The sequence below is a fragment of the Kryptolebias marmoratus genome, linkage group LG15 (genome assembly GCF_001649575.2).
Source record: "Kryptolebias marmoratus isolate JLee-2015 linkage group LG15, ASM164957v2, whole genome shotgun sequence".
Lineage (NCBI taxonomy): Eukaryota > Metazoa > Chordata > Actinopteri > Cyprinodontiformes > Rivulidae > Kryptolebias > Kryptolebias marmoratus.
Window position 1 is genome coordinate 24,255,357 of NC_051444.1, and position 13,528 is coordinate 24,268,884.

A 13,528-nucleotide genomic window follows, 5' to 3' on the forward strand; every position below is an offset into this window, starting at 1 on the left:
CTTCTCTTCATCCAGTGATGGACACGTGCGTTCATTAGCATTCATGTGATCATAGGCTCTGCAGGCGAAACCAAGCAGGCGGTGGAGGGTTTGGTGGCTGAAACTGATGGCCAATTCCAAATGTTTTGCGCCGCCAGCGTCGGGATAAACCCTTTATTTTGGAGGAAACTGCCGTTTGCAGGCACAATAAGATCAGCGGAGTCCCTCTTTTTTTTATTTTATTTAATTTTTTTTTGTTTCTGCTGTTTAAAACCCAACAAAGATTAGACCAAACTCCCTGCCCTTGCACTTTGACCGCGGAGACATTACTGCTCTCCTGGAATCACTCGGCTCCATCACACTCGGGTAATAAGGGTTGAGACTGGCAGCGCAGCACTTCTGTTCAATAGATGGTGCTGAGCAAGGATGTGGAAAATGAAGCTCCCACCCAGTCGATTTAAATGGAGAATTGTGATTAATTGGAATCGATGATGCCGGCTTCGACACTCACCAGCTCCCACCGACAGTGCCCTTGTGTTCACCCGCACGCCTTGTGCTTATGTACAGTTTAGCACATAATGCAGACGTGTTCACGGCCTCATAACCATCCACTTCATTATAACAGGCGGCTACTCAATGACATGGCCGAGTTATGTCCGCATGCAGCGGGGTTTCCCAGATATATTGCACGGAAACACTCCCACACACACACACGGTGTTAGGACGCTGCAAACTGATGAGCTTAGCTCAGGGAGAAGTGATGAGGTTGTAGGAAGAAAGGGTTAGTCAAGACACAGCAGGCCAGGTCAGAAAGTGCTAAACAGGCGATGTTGGTTCAGCCTCTGTGGAAGCAGAGTTTCTCTTCAGTGTCTGCTGGAAACCTTAAGAACGATTGACGACATCCTGTCCAGGTCTTCAGCTCTTACATCAAGTTTCACACAAACCATATTTTCGTTATACTTTCGGATGTTTCTGCCCGCATCTGTGGGCTTTTGTGCGTTTGTTCACGTGTCTGTCTTGTAGTGGCATATCTGGCAGAGCCACTGGACGCAGTTTAATAAAACTTGCCGAAATAATCACTGGATTTACGTCGACAACCGATTAACTATAAGGGTCAATCAAATTCTGCTGACCTTAAGAAGCACGAAAATGGCTTTATTTCTGTCCACTTTACAGATATTGTGCTAAAACTCGGTGTAGTAGTAGCTGAAGGTCACTGACACCACGTTTTCTGAGCTCGACAGCTCGCAGTAACACATGAGATCTCGCATAACATTCTTTTTAAAGCTTTGACCAAAGCAGCTATAACTACTAATTGACCTTAGCCAACAAAAATGGCTCTCAGTTTTAAAAGACGTTGAGCTAAAATACTCTAAGGGCTCACAGATTGTGCACGGTTATTTTTAAAGTTTGACAAAAGTGGCTACAATTGTTATTTCTTAACATAAGACCACTGTAGTTTAAAAAGAAAGCGGTAAATGTAATTTTCTTCAAGGAATGCTAGGTCTTAAATGCATTCTTACATTACCAAAAAGTACTCAAAATAATAAATGACTATGATTTCATTTTCTTTGTTTTATTCTAATCTCATTTGTTGGATAATTTAATCCAGTATAAACAGTATTCAATTCACCGCAGGGCACAAATGGCTCCAATCTGAATCACTCACTTTTCGTCTCGCCTGGCATGATTAGGCAGGAGGTGATTGGCAGCTCCGACACAACAATATCAGCGTTGGCATCGGCTAAACTCATATTAGCTGAGCTGTTGTGTCGAGATACACCCAGAGACACCGCGCACATCTGCCAGGGCTGGGAGAGAGTCTGTAGCTGCTGGGGGCTTTATCTGAAAGTGTGATTTACCCCGGAGTCGCGCTTGGCAGGGATTTGAAGTGATGTCTGCTGGAGAGGGGTGTGTGTGTGTGTGAGGGGGGCTGGGGAAGCGGACACCAAATCATCACTCAGCAAGTGCTCAGCATCACTTTCTGCATAAAAGCGCAGTTATGGGAGACAAACTTGCATTTGCAAACAGATAAACATTCTCTGAAAGCAGCCTTTTTTTTTTCATGTTCACACACACTTTTATCTAGTTTTTTTTTTCCTTTTCTTTGTCACACACACAAGCGTTACCAAGGATACAACCAAACTCAGTCCAAAAACTCAAGAGGCTCTCCATGGTAATAACACAGCATGATATTCTTTTTCTGCTAGATGGAGAGGCCTTCTTCCTTTTAAAAAAACAATAACTCTCTTCTTCTGCTTCGCTGCAAAAAATCGTTTTGGCGTTCAGACCGCATACTTCGTAAGGTCCCCTTTTTTTTTTTGGATCTAGGCCGCGGTCGTTTCGAAAGGGCCTCATGAGCGTTGCTTACAGATTGACGGCTTCAGGCGCAGGAAATAATTATTTGGTGCCGAGATGAAAGTTGGGATACGGCACCGCAAACAGCCCGTGGATCCAGATTTTTTAATTAGTGTCACGTATCTCCAGCTCTGAGAGGCCAATTACCATCCGCCATCAAAGATAAGTCATCACGCTGCAAATGTGTGTGTGTGTGTGGCTGGGTGTGTTTGTTTGAGGGTTTGTGTGTTTAAGAAGTCAGCGTAGGTCAGCGTTAATTTTTTTGACCTCTACAACTTTTGTAAAGCAGATCCTGAATTTGAATTTCAAGATGCTAATTCCTGCAGGGGGGGGTATTTTTTGGGTTTTCTGTAGATTTGTTTTTACTTTAATTTAATTTATGCTTGACTCGGATGAAGCAGCAAGTTCAAGGATCCATCTGTTTGTTTTTCCAAGTGTGATTAACTGCGAACGGTTATATTAAAAAAAAATATATCTGCAGTTAAAAGTGAAATAAAGTGGATTTAAAATAGTCTCTTTGGTGTAATAGTTGTGGGAAGTTAATTATGAGAAGATAGTTCTTTTCCGATCTAAAAATATTCGTTTAAATACGAATATTTCCACAATTTCTAAAGTTTGCGTTGCTTTTGTCTTTACGCTGTCTTTGCTGCTTGTTTTTCTCCTGACTTTTAAATCTGTTATATATGTTCTCCTTTTTTTCAATTTTTTTTTCCCCCTTATTTGTTTTCAGGTATTCCCAGGTTTGCCAGCCAGCCCTCGCCGGCCTCCGTTTACCTCGGGGACAGTCAGGTCATGGCGTGCGAGGTCAACTACGACCTGGTGCCGTTCACCCGCTGGGAGAAAGACCGCCAGCCGCTGGAGCTGAGCGCCAGGCTCACGCAGCTGCCTGGCGGCGCTCTGGTCATCAGCAATGCCTCGGAGGCCGACACTGGTCTTTACCGCTGTCTGGTGGAAAACGTCGGCTCCTCCAAGTTCAGCGACGAGGCCCAGCTGCAGACGATACCTGGTAAATCAGGGCCGGGCAGTCGAAGTCTGAGTCTTCTTTAGGAAGACGCATTTGTTCTCGTCTCGGTGTGTGTTTGGTGTTTAATAGGGTTGTGCGTCTCCGGTTTGTGGCCGATATATATCGCTTGATACACCACCATTATTAGATTTATTAAAAATACAAAACAACCATACAATACGATTCAACCCTTAATCACAATACAGGGAAATTCCATATTGATTGTATTCATCACGTTGAGATTATCTACAACAAAACCAAGGAACAATCCTATGTCAGTTATTGAGATGAATTATTTTAAACCTTATAAAAAAATGACCGCTCACAAAAAGGTTTTGTTTTAAAATTGCAATGTTTCATAAAATCTGACACAGAAATACTAAACATTACCTAAAAAGGAGGCTTGGTGCAAATTGGTTCAACCTGCCAGCAGCAGAGGTGTTTCACACTTTTTCAGTAACTCAGCAGTGAGCAGAAAATGCATTTTCTACATTATAATCAATAACGGACAAGTAATTTTTTTTCTGCAATATTAGTTTTTACACATGATCAGGGTGAAGCACACTTTCAGCTTTTGTTGCTGTTCATATCAACGCTGCTGCAGTTCTTCTCCTGAACAGTAGGTGTCACTAATGAATAAACAATATTGCTAAACAGCAGGAAGTGCAACCAAAAGAAGAGATGTCTGCTCAGAGAAATGAAGAGAGAGGGATTCGTTCTTCATCATTGACTGTACGTAGAAATATTAAACCTCATACGGGTACACAGAACTGAAAGCCAGCGTCCCCGTAAGCTGGTCCCACTTTAAGTCCTGTCCCCTCCATGTAAACAAGCAGGACTTTGCCCCCTATTGACGCCTGTGGATTCGTGTAGTTCTTGCTGTGTGTACGGTGCATTTTTAATAGCTGTAATTAGTCGTGTCAGGATTAAAAGAAAGCTCGTGTAACAGTGTGATTGGGTGCAGGCGAGGAGTGCGCAGATTATGGTCCCTAAAAATACAACATGGCAGCTCCCGTAAACCGGGTCCTGTTGACTTTGTGACTTTGATTCCCCGACATAAGATGATGGGGACACAAGCTTCAGTATTATAATATTTTGTCAGTGGTATTCATGCACAATCATAACTACACTTTTCTGCCATTTCCTACAGTGGATCCCTGTAAAAGTGAACCTGTCTGCAGACTCAGACTCTTCGTTTAATCAACAGGCTCTCTGAATGCAGTCGTACATGTGCGCGTTCGAATTGATTAACCTTCATGTCTCTAGTATTTAAACACTCAGAGATATTTACTGGACACTATTGTGTCCATATTGAAGGTTTTCAGTGCTTACCTGTTAATCACAAATTTCCACTCCCTAATTAGGTTTTCTAGACTGCTGTTGATCCTTCTGTGCAGTAAAATACATTTAAAATATAGTCCAGCGCATTCTTTCATTATAGCCATCCATGTTATTCTTGGTTTTTGGAGTACTGCTCATTATCTTTAGCGTCGGGAGACGTGCCTGACGGGGATGAAAAATGGTTTAATGCTACAAGGAGCGTCTGATTCCCATTAGAGCTGTAAGTAACGTAACCATAACTCAGCTGTTGCACAAAAGGAGGCTGGATTCCATCATGGCAGGGTCTCGTCTCGCCCCTCTCTAGAAGTTTTATTTACAGAGTTGTTAAACACCAGGCTCCGACCAGCACCGAGACGATATTAGAGGCAGTAACTCAGCCTCCAACAAGACCCCTGTGGGGTTCTTCATCCTCTGTATGCCTCCTCGGAGGATGTGTGTTGGCCTGGCGAATGGATGGGTGCATACAGGAGGTAAACTCATAAATCTGTCTGAGGAAATTAAAAGAAAATGAGTTTGGAGCCAGATAAATGGGCTACATAAATACGTTCGCTGCAACTCATAAGCTCGACATCAGCGGAGCTTTGGTGTTCCCACTGAAAGACAATAAATGAGCGTGTCATACTTTTCTTCCTCTTAGGTCAAGTCACTGAATTAATGATAAAAATGGCTTTTCAGTGGCCGCCGCTTCATTGGCTGGATCATTTGAACCTTCTGTTTACTGAAGGATGATACTCAATTAGCTGCAGCTGGAGGGAAGCTCTAAGCTCATCCAGAGACTTTTCGCTGAGTTGGATGTTATTCATCTGATTCTTCTTGGTTTAGGTTTCAGAACGTGCTCCCTTAATTCTTCAAATTAAAGCCACGTGTAACAGAGCTGGTTGAACTGTCTGCAGCCTCAGCCTGAACGGTTTGTCTGTTTTTTTTTTACCGCCCCCATCTCAGAAACTGGAGAGGAGAGGAAGCTGGAGTTCCTGGTGCAGCCCGCTTCCGTGACCAAGCTGATGGGCACCAGCGTGCTGCTGCCCTGTGTGGTCGCCGGCTTCCCCGCGCCTCACGTTCGCTGGATGTTTGGAGACAAACTGCTGGAGGAGAGGTATGAGCATGATCTCTTTTTTTGTTTTTTTGCCAAAGCAGACCGGCGATAAGGTTTTTACTTGTGCCTGTGTGTGTGTTCGTTGGTCATGTTAGCTCTCAGAAAGTAATCATTGCAAGTACATCCACAGCTGATTAGCTGTTGGAGCCAACCCAGTTAAAGATGGCTGCTACAGCTAATTGATCTTACCCAACACTAAAAATTGTTATATCCCCCTGACTAGCAAGAAAAACAATATTGTCCAATAATATTTTTTAAACATCATGTAAGGTAATCAGCCCCACCCCTTCACATTTGGTATCACTGGAAAGCCCTAAATGTCCTCTGTAGGTAGCAAAAGGAGTTCATTCAGTCGTATGCAGTGGGTGGGAGATATTCAGGTTTATATATATCTTCCACAGAGGACACATTTGAACTACTGGTAGTCAAGACGATAAATCGGTCAGATCTCAAATTCAGTATGGTCGTAAGTGAGAGTCATCCCCTAACACAGGGGTGTCTAATCCCTGGAGAGCCACCATCCTGCATGTTTTACTTGTTTCTCTGCTCCAACACACCTGATTTGAATCAATGTGTGATTAACAGGCTTCTGCAGAACATGAAGAGGTGATTTAACCACTGAATCAGGTGTGTTGGAGCAGAGAAACAAAGAAAGAGAAACAAAGAAAACATGGAGGATAGTTGCCCTCAAGGACCAGGATTGCCCACTCCTGCACTAACACATCCTCTGAGTGCTACACATGATGCTACATCTGTGCCTAAAACCTTGGCATTAACTGTTGGAGTCGACCCTGTCTGTCTTTTAGCAAAATATCTTATAAAATACACGAATACAAAATGAAACCAGCTTTTATCTACTCCTCAGGTAGAAGCCATTACGTTGTTGTCATCAAACCCTCATAGTCACTTTATACTAACAGTGGCCCGTAATAGCTAAGCTAACTTTGGAAAAGCAGCAGAGAATATAACATACTGCTTCGGGTCCTTCTGGTCAATCTGTTTGTCCTGCCGCCTGCTCCCCGAGGCGTTATAATGCTTCTCTGCAGAGCTCCAGAGGGAGAGCTGGATTTGCGAACCGAGCCACTTCATCGGGAGGGCCGGGCAGGGAGACGTCGGGCTGCTGGGTCGCCAGCTGAAGGGAAGTTCGCAAATAAAGAGCCGAGACAGAGTGTCACACAGCTCCTGTGCTCTCGCTCCTCTGGCTCTTATTAGCCGAGGCAGCGCAGCTCCAGGTCCTCGGAGAGAGCCCGCGCCGAACGTGGGAAATTTGATTCTGGCCAATTAAGAAGGCGCTCTGTTTACCTTACCCCCGTGCGCCGGTCCTGCAGGATAACAACGCGGCAGCTCGCGGAGGTCAATACAAAAAGAGAACCGACACAGGGCTCGTTTATCTAAATCCACCTCCTCTGAATGCGACTTTTGCCTTTTAAGTGGAATTAAATGCGAGGTTGTCACATTGTTAGCCACGAGGCTCCGACGTAGTGTGAGCGAGAATGTCATTAGCCCGTCGAGCTGATAGTTCAAAGCATGGCTCCACCGCTCAAGTTTAATGTCTTTAATAGCTGCGGAATTGTCTGCGAGCGATCTGACCTCCAAAGGGAGCTGGCTAAAATGGTACTTATTAATCTACCTTGTATTAATTAGAAAATAACATCCAGTGTGAATGCCCCCCACTACCACCACCACCTTGGGTGTCGGTGTAGGTAATTAGCAAGCATGCTGAACAATCAGGGAAGTCTCGGTGATACTGAGGAGGACTGAAATGGCTTCCCGCCTTTGGAGACGAATAACGAATAGCGTGGCTAATGCATTCCCGAGATTGTTCTGTGATTTTAATACAATATTGTCAATTAAAAGAACACCAGTGGAATTTGGTTTTAATCGCCCCTCACAATGCTGCGACACCATTACGGGAGAGAGAGAGAGGCAGGGAGAGAAGCTGCCGTCAATTAAATACACTGAAACTGAGGCGGAAAAGGTAGAATCTTAAAAGAGTCTCTGATTGGTCTGTCAAGAGTAGAGATGCTGAGGCTGTGTACATGAGATGAAAGTTGATGAAAGTGTGTCAGAGCTGCCAGCTGACAAGCAGGGTGACTTCCTGACGGCAGGGCCTGGCACATTAAGCTTCTTCCACTCATGCTTCAACTTACTTAGGTTTCTTGCTTCTGTTTTTTTTTTTTTTTTTTACTGAATATGAATTCATAGTGAAACAGCAGCCTGATGTTTTTTTTTTTTCCTTTCCTTTCTTTTTTATCAGCAGACACATGAAATTCAGGTGACTTTGTAAGTGTATCGTAGGAGTCGTTTCAACAGATTCCAATTCTTGGATTCTTAATTCTCCTCAATTATTCTTCACGGGTCACTCCATTTGGTTTTTTTAACCTTTGATGCAACGTCAGACAATTATACACAGGATGAAAAGGTTGTTGTGTTGTAGTTGTTTTTTCTTTCAGGAAAAAGTCTTTAATCAAAGGTGCTCTGATCTGTCCTATGAAAAATGGTCCCACCACTGGTATGACACAAAACTATCCAATTTGATCCAATATGATCCAATACGATATTATACGATACAGTATGTGACAATTCTGTATATTTCAATGCGATACAATATATTACTTTACAATGCTTTGCATAATACAATACAATAATCTATGGCAGGGGTAGGCAACCCTGGTCCTGGTCCCAAAATCTGCCTACACAAAATGTCCATAAATAAATTCTATTTATTTGTATTTAGCTTTGGTTTTTTTTTTGGTTTTACAAGGAAATACCCTTGAGATATAAAATCACATCCATAAGAAGGTCCTGGCCAACAAATGATAAGAACAGAGCGTGAGGCAGCCTTCCAGAACATGATCCACCAGTAAGGAACATCGCTAGTTCCCACTGTGTGTGAGTTTGAGATCAGGAAGTGAGCCAGCAGATTGAAACACGTCAAGTTTGGATTCACTTTCAGTTTTTCCTCAGCTTTTGATATCCGATAGTTTATCTAACAGACAAAACTAATTTGTAAATTATCCCTGTCAGGCAGAAACCTTGTGTTCCCCCAAAATGCAACTTTTCAGGAAAAGGGGAAACGAGTATTTCTTGTAATTTAAATAAACTGTGTGGTCAAAAGTTCTCAAGCTCTTTTTGAGATTTTTCATTGGTTGGCCAGCCATAAAACCTCAGTTAGACGTTAAGGGTGTTTTGGTTTTGGGGTTTTTTTCCCATCTTTTTACAGTGGTAGTGAGGCAGCTGCAACACCTCGGTTTCTTAGGTAAACACATTTGTTCTGAAGTGAAATTAAATTTGAGTAAAAGTGCTACCAAATTCTAACTGTATAGTTTTTTCTTTAAACGTCACAGGTCTATATTTCCTGAAGAATACTCAGTAAATATTAATGTAAGCCAGTGGGAGGGTAAATGTGATCCTGGAGCAATACTTGACTAACAGCAAAAGATTTTCACAGCGTGAACTTCTGCATTTTATGAAACTTCTCTTTTAACTTCACTTAAACCAATAAAACTGATATTAAATCTCATCCAGAGTCAATTTTTAAACTGGTTCAGTCACAACGGGGGGGATGGGGAGGGGGATCCAATATTTGCTTTTGAACCTTCCTTTGTTCTGTGAGCTGTATCCGGAAAATATATATATATATATTTTTTTTTTTTTTATTGGACTGAAATTCTGCTTGTGTATTGTGATATTCAGTACTTCTTTATTTTTTATTGTATCTTTAAGGGGGACGATTAAAAGCACGATGAAATCCTTCAAATGCCTTTTTTTTTTTTTACCTCCAATGTGCCACAGACGGTGTGTTTCATAAATTTAATTTCTGCCTCCACTTTCTTTTGTTATGTCTCTTGGAAAGACTTTACTTGGTCAGGTGACGGGGAAAAAAGGGAAAGCCGCCGGTGTCTTTTGGGACAGTGGAAGTCAGTTCAGATTTTGCTTCTGTGGATTAGAAGAGAAAAGCAGGCGCACGTGGTGCTCCTCGTTAGACGTTTAGCAGATTGATACAGCCGAAATGAATGAACATGCAGACCTTGAGCAAGAAGTCTGGTTTTCACCGCTTGGCTAATTGTGCCGTACAGGCCTGTTTATGTATCCTTCCCAAATATTCATTTAGTTTCACACCAAGTCTGTTCCTAAGGACACCAGGCTCACCGTTTATTTACATTAGGCCCACGTTACGCGGCGCCCCGAGCCGTTCGGTCAACATTTATCCTTCGCAAACGCCCTGCGTGTCATTGATAACATCCCCAGGTACCGGCGTGCGAAGAGAAACAGCCCTTTGAGTTTCCGCCAACGCGCCGGCCTCGATGACACTCAATAAAAAGGACAGTCATCCTTTGTTCTTAGGAGTATCACTCCATCACCTGACAGAATTCCCCAGCAGTCAATAAAAATGGATGAATTATGCATGTCGGCCAGCAGCACCGGCGGCGGCGGTGAGGAATTGACGGAGCATGCAAATCAACCCCCCTCCCTCCCCCGTGTCCTCCCCCCTCTCCTTGTCCACCTGTGTGCGCGCGCCCGCCGCTCCCCGTGNGCTCGCACTTATTTAAATATGATTGGGCGAATTACGTTGGCTTGTGTGCGAAGGGTGGCGGTTTGGTGTTTGCGAGATTTGTTTCGAGCAATTGGACGGCGCGCCGCATCTCTCCCGCGTTGCACACTGGGCTGTTTCCAGGTGAGAACATGAGGTACATGCCGGAGCCATAGACAAATACGCTCGCAGAAAATCCAGAGTCTCACTTTTTACTTATTTTTTTCCTCATTGGGAAGTCTTTATTTTAATGTGCCATCTTGGGGGAGACCACAGGGACATGAGGAAAATTTTAAAAAGGCTCATTACTCTGCTGTCTATGACACCGTATGTAAATGTTTCTTTAAACCACCAAAAAAATGTCAGCAATAGGGAGTTTAAAATTAGAATAATTTTTTTAAAAAATCTACAAACCAGATGAACTTTCAAACCGTCAACCAAACAAAGCTGTTGTCGTTTTCTCGAGTCCCACCTGCTAATTAATATTTCCTCTGCGCTCTCCTCTGCAGCCACAGGAACGAGGATAGATGCTGTGGATTATATTTTCGAAGGCATGAAGTCGTGTGAGCGAGCACATCCTGTTGAAATTGTAGACTCGTCACCATTTAATCCTCTTTGAACCAGTGCCCTCATATAAGGATGATGTGCGTGGAAAAGTACCTTTTTCACCAACATGTAATCCTCCTCTTGCAGAAAAATCAGTGTACACTCTTGGCTGCAGAGTCTAGAACTGCTGCTTCAGTATAAATATGTTGGTATTTTATATTATTGAAAATGGCAAAAGAGCTCCAAAACGTACCCAACAGCGTTATAAATAGGTTTGAGATATTTGACATATTTTTTTGGTCTTGTGTTGGAATGATCCAAACAGTCTTTAGTTGTTTCCCATTATTTAAAAAGTCACTGTCTATATGTTTATATACTCTTTGATTAATGAATAGACACATTAAAGGTCCCACCCGCGGCCTTTTGTTCCAGATTTTTAGACTAAGAGATCATTTTATGTCGATCTTTGTCCTTTTTAGAGCTGTTTTGGTTGAGGTTTGACCCAGACAGCGACTGGAATATCTTCTGCAATCCGTTAGAACTCAGAGCATCTGTTGTGGGTGACTCGAGGTCACTACCACGCCAAATTTATGTGACTAAAATGGACTAAGTTTCAGCCCTTTGTTGTGTCCTGGCTTAGGTCGATTAGCTGTGGCGACCATCTTGAATCAGGTTGATTCAAGAGTTATTCAGTTGCGTTTTGAGAGTTCCATTAAAATCCCTTACGTGGATATTTTGCTAACAGAATTGGCTCCACTAGTTAATGCCCAAACACAGAACTGGCATGATCAGTTCCCACTTGGAGTATGCGTTGGGGATGACTCTCAGCTACTGCCACACCACGCTGCAGCTCGCCGTGTGCGAAATTTCACCGAGTCAAAGCCATTTATTTATTTATTTTGTCCCGGTTGAAGTTGAACAGCTGCGGCGTCCATCTTAAATCAGGCTGAACTCCAGAAGATACTCAGCTGAGATTTTTGCAGCCGATGACTACTTTCTGAGAGTTTCATTAAAACCAGCCTGGTGGCTCACGAGATGTTTGCTTCCACGACAGACAAACAGGCCTTTCAACATCGTGCGCGATTCAAAAAGCATCAGCGCTTAAACGTTGGTTTGGAGATGCAACACCTAAGACCTAATTTGACAGCCTCTGAGAAGACGGAAAGACTGCTTCATTTTACATTTTCATTGAAGTTAACAGTCCTTCAGATGCAATCTAACACACACACACACGACTGTCTGCTGTTTAAAATGGATTCATAAAGTGACTCTCAGAATCTTATCATGCTCTGCACCTTTTAAGGGTTGCTGCATTGTAAAAGCCACATCATCAAATAGTGCCATTGATTCTTCGTTTTATGACATTCGTCTCTTTTCTTGTGTTTTTCTTTAGATGGTATTTTCAGTAAGGCCAATGCAATAATAAAAAAAAAAAAAGCGAGTAGCAAAGCTGAGCGTTTTGGCGTCTCGAAACAAAAACCTGCAGCCTCTCGGGGTAATTTCTCTGTCAGGGTGAGGACCGAGCTCTGTGATCAGCGTCGTTTCTTTGTCCTGCCTGTTTATCCCGCCGTGGCTGGATTCTCGCTCCTTTCCTCGGTGTCGGGGAGGTCAAAGGCCTCCCGCTCCGTCCCGAAAAGCCGAATGACGGCGCTCCGGCGGTCCAGACATCCTCGGAAGGAATGGATGCGGCTCGCGAATCCAGCGGCGCTTACAAAGCTAAGTGTCTAACTTTTTCAGCCTTAGCTCGCTGCTTAGGAGGGGAAAAATCTCCTTGTCTTTTTTTTGTTTGTGAGGCTAGAAGTAAATTCCTCTCCACTTGTAAAATCTACTTCTTTTTCGGAACAACGAGTCTTCCCATGCTCTGGTTTTATGTGCCTGTTATGAAGATTGAAATGAAATGCGCTGCACGTATATATTACCCCTTTACGCTTTGCTTCATCGGAACAGCTTTATGTCTGTTTCGTGACATAAAACAAAAACCATGAAACTGTGTTAGTCGGAGCTCTATGGGGAAGGGATCAAATTTTGTTGTATATTAGAATCAGCTTCTTTAAATTGACCAAATAGTGAATTGTCGTAGTGGAACATGTTCCTAACTAAAGCCTCTTTAGTTGCAAATGTGGCGGAAGAACACTATGAACCAATTACAGAAGAACTACTCTTGTTAGGTTTGCGTTTGATTACTTTTCTATCTCTAAATAGTATAATGTGTATCACATTGGGCTCGAGTTTCCATGTAAGGCTTTTAAGAGACGAACTGAGGTCAGTTGGTTGGTTGGTTGAAGTCCTAACCACATCAACAAATCACTAAACACAACGTCACATTTAAAAACACAACGACAAATTCAAAAACACGACATTACCCTACCAGAAGAGGTAGATACCAGAAGGAAACGTGGGACGTCACTGATTGGACGACAGCTGAACACATGTCCAGTATCACCTCGTATATGTCCTGACTCATGATATTCTTGGACAGCAGCAGCTACAGCTACGTTTGGGTCACCGGTAACATTCGTGTTTTCAAAAACGCCCTACAGGCAGAATAACTTTCGGTTTAAAAGCCAAACGCCACTCCGTCGTCCAATCGGCGATGTCTCATGTTTCCCACTGGTACCTACCTCCATCGGTAGGTTGATGTCGTTGTGGTTTGCACTTCATGGCCACCGTAGTT

The 13,528-nt window shown here is 43.1% G+C and overlaps 1 protein-coding gene across 1 annotated transcript in view; it reads left to right on the forward strand.

Moving 5' to 3' along the window:
• Positions 1-13,528, forward strand: part of neo1a (neogenin 1a) — a gene marked incomplete in the record, with an annotated part of 189,449 nt that overhangs the window by 100,598 nt on the left and 75,323 nt on the right. The window contains 2 exon segments of the mRNA XM_025005509.2: positions 3,068-3,343; positions 5,624-5,774. Coding sequence (XP_024861277.1) covers positions 3,068-3,343; positions 5,624-5,774 — 427 coding nt within the window.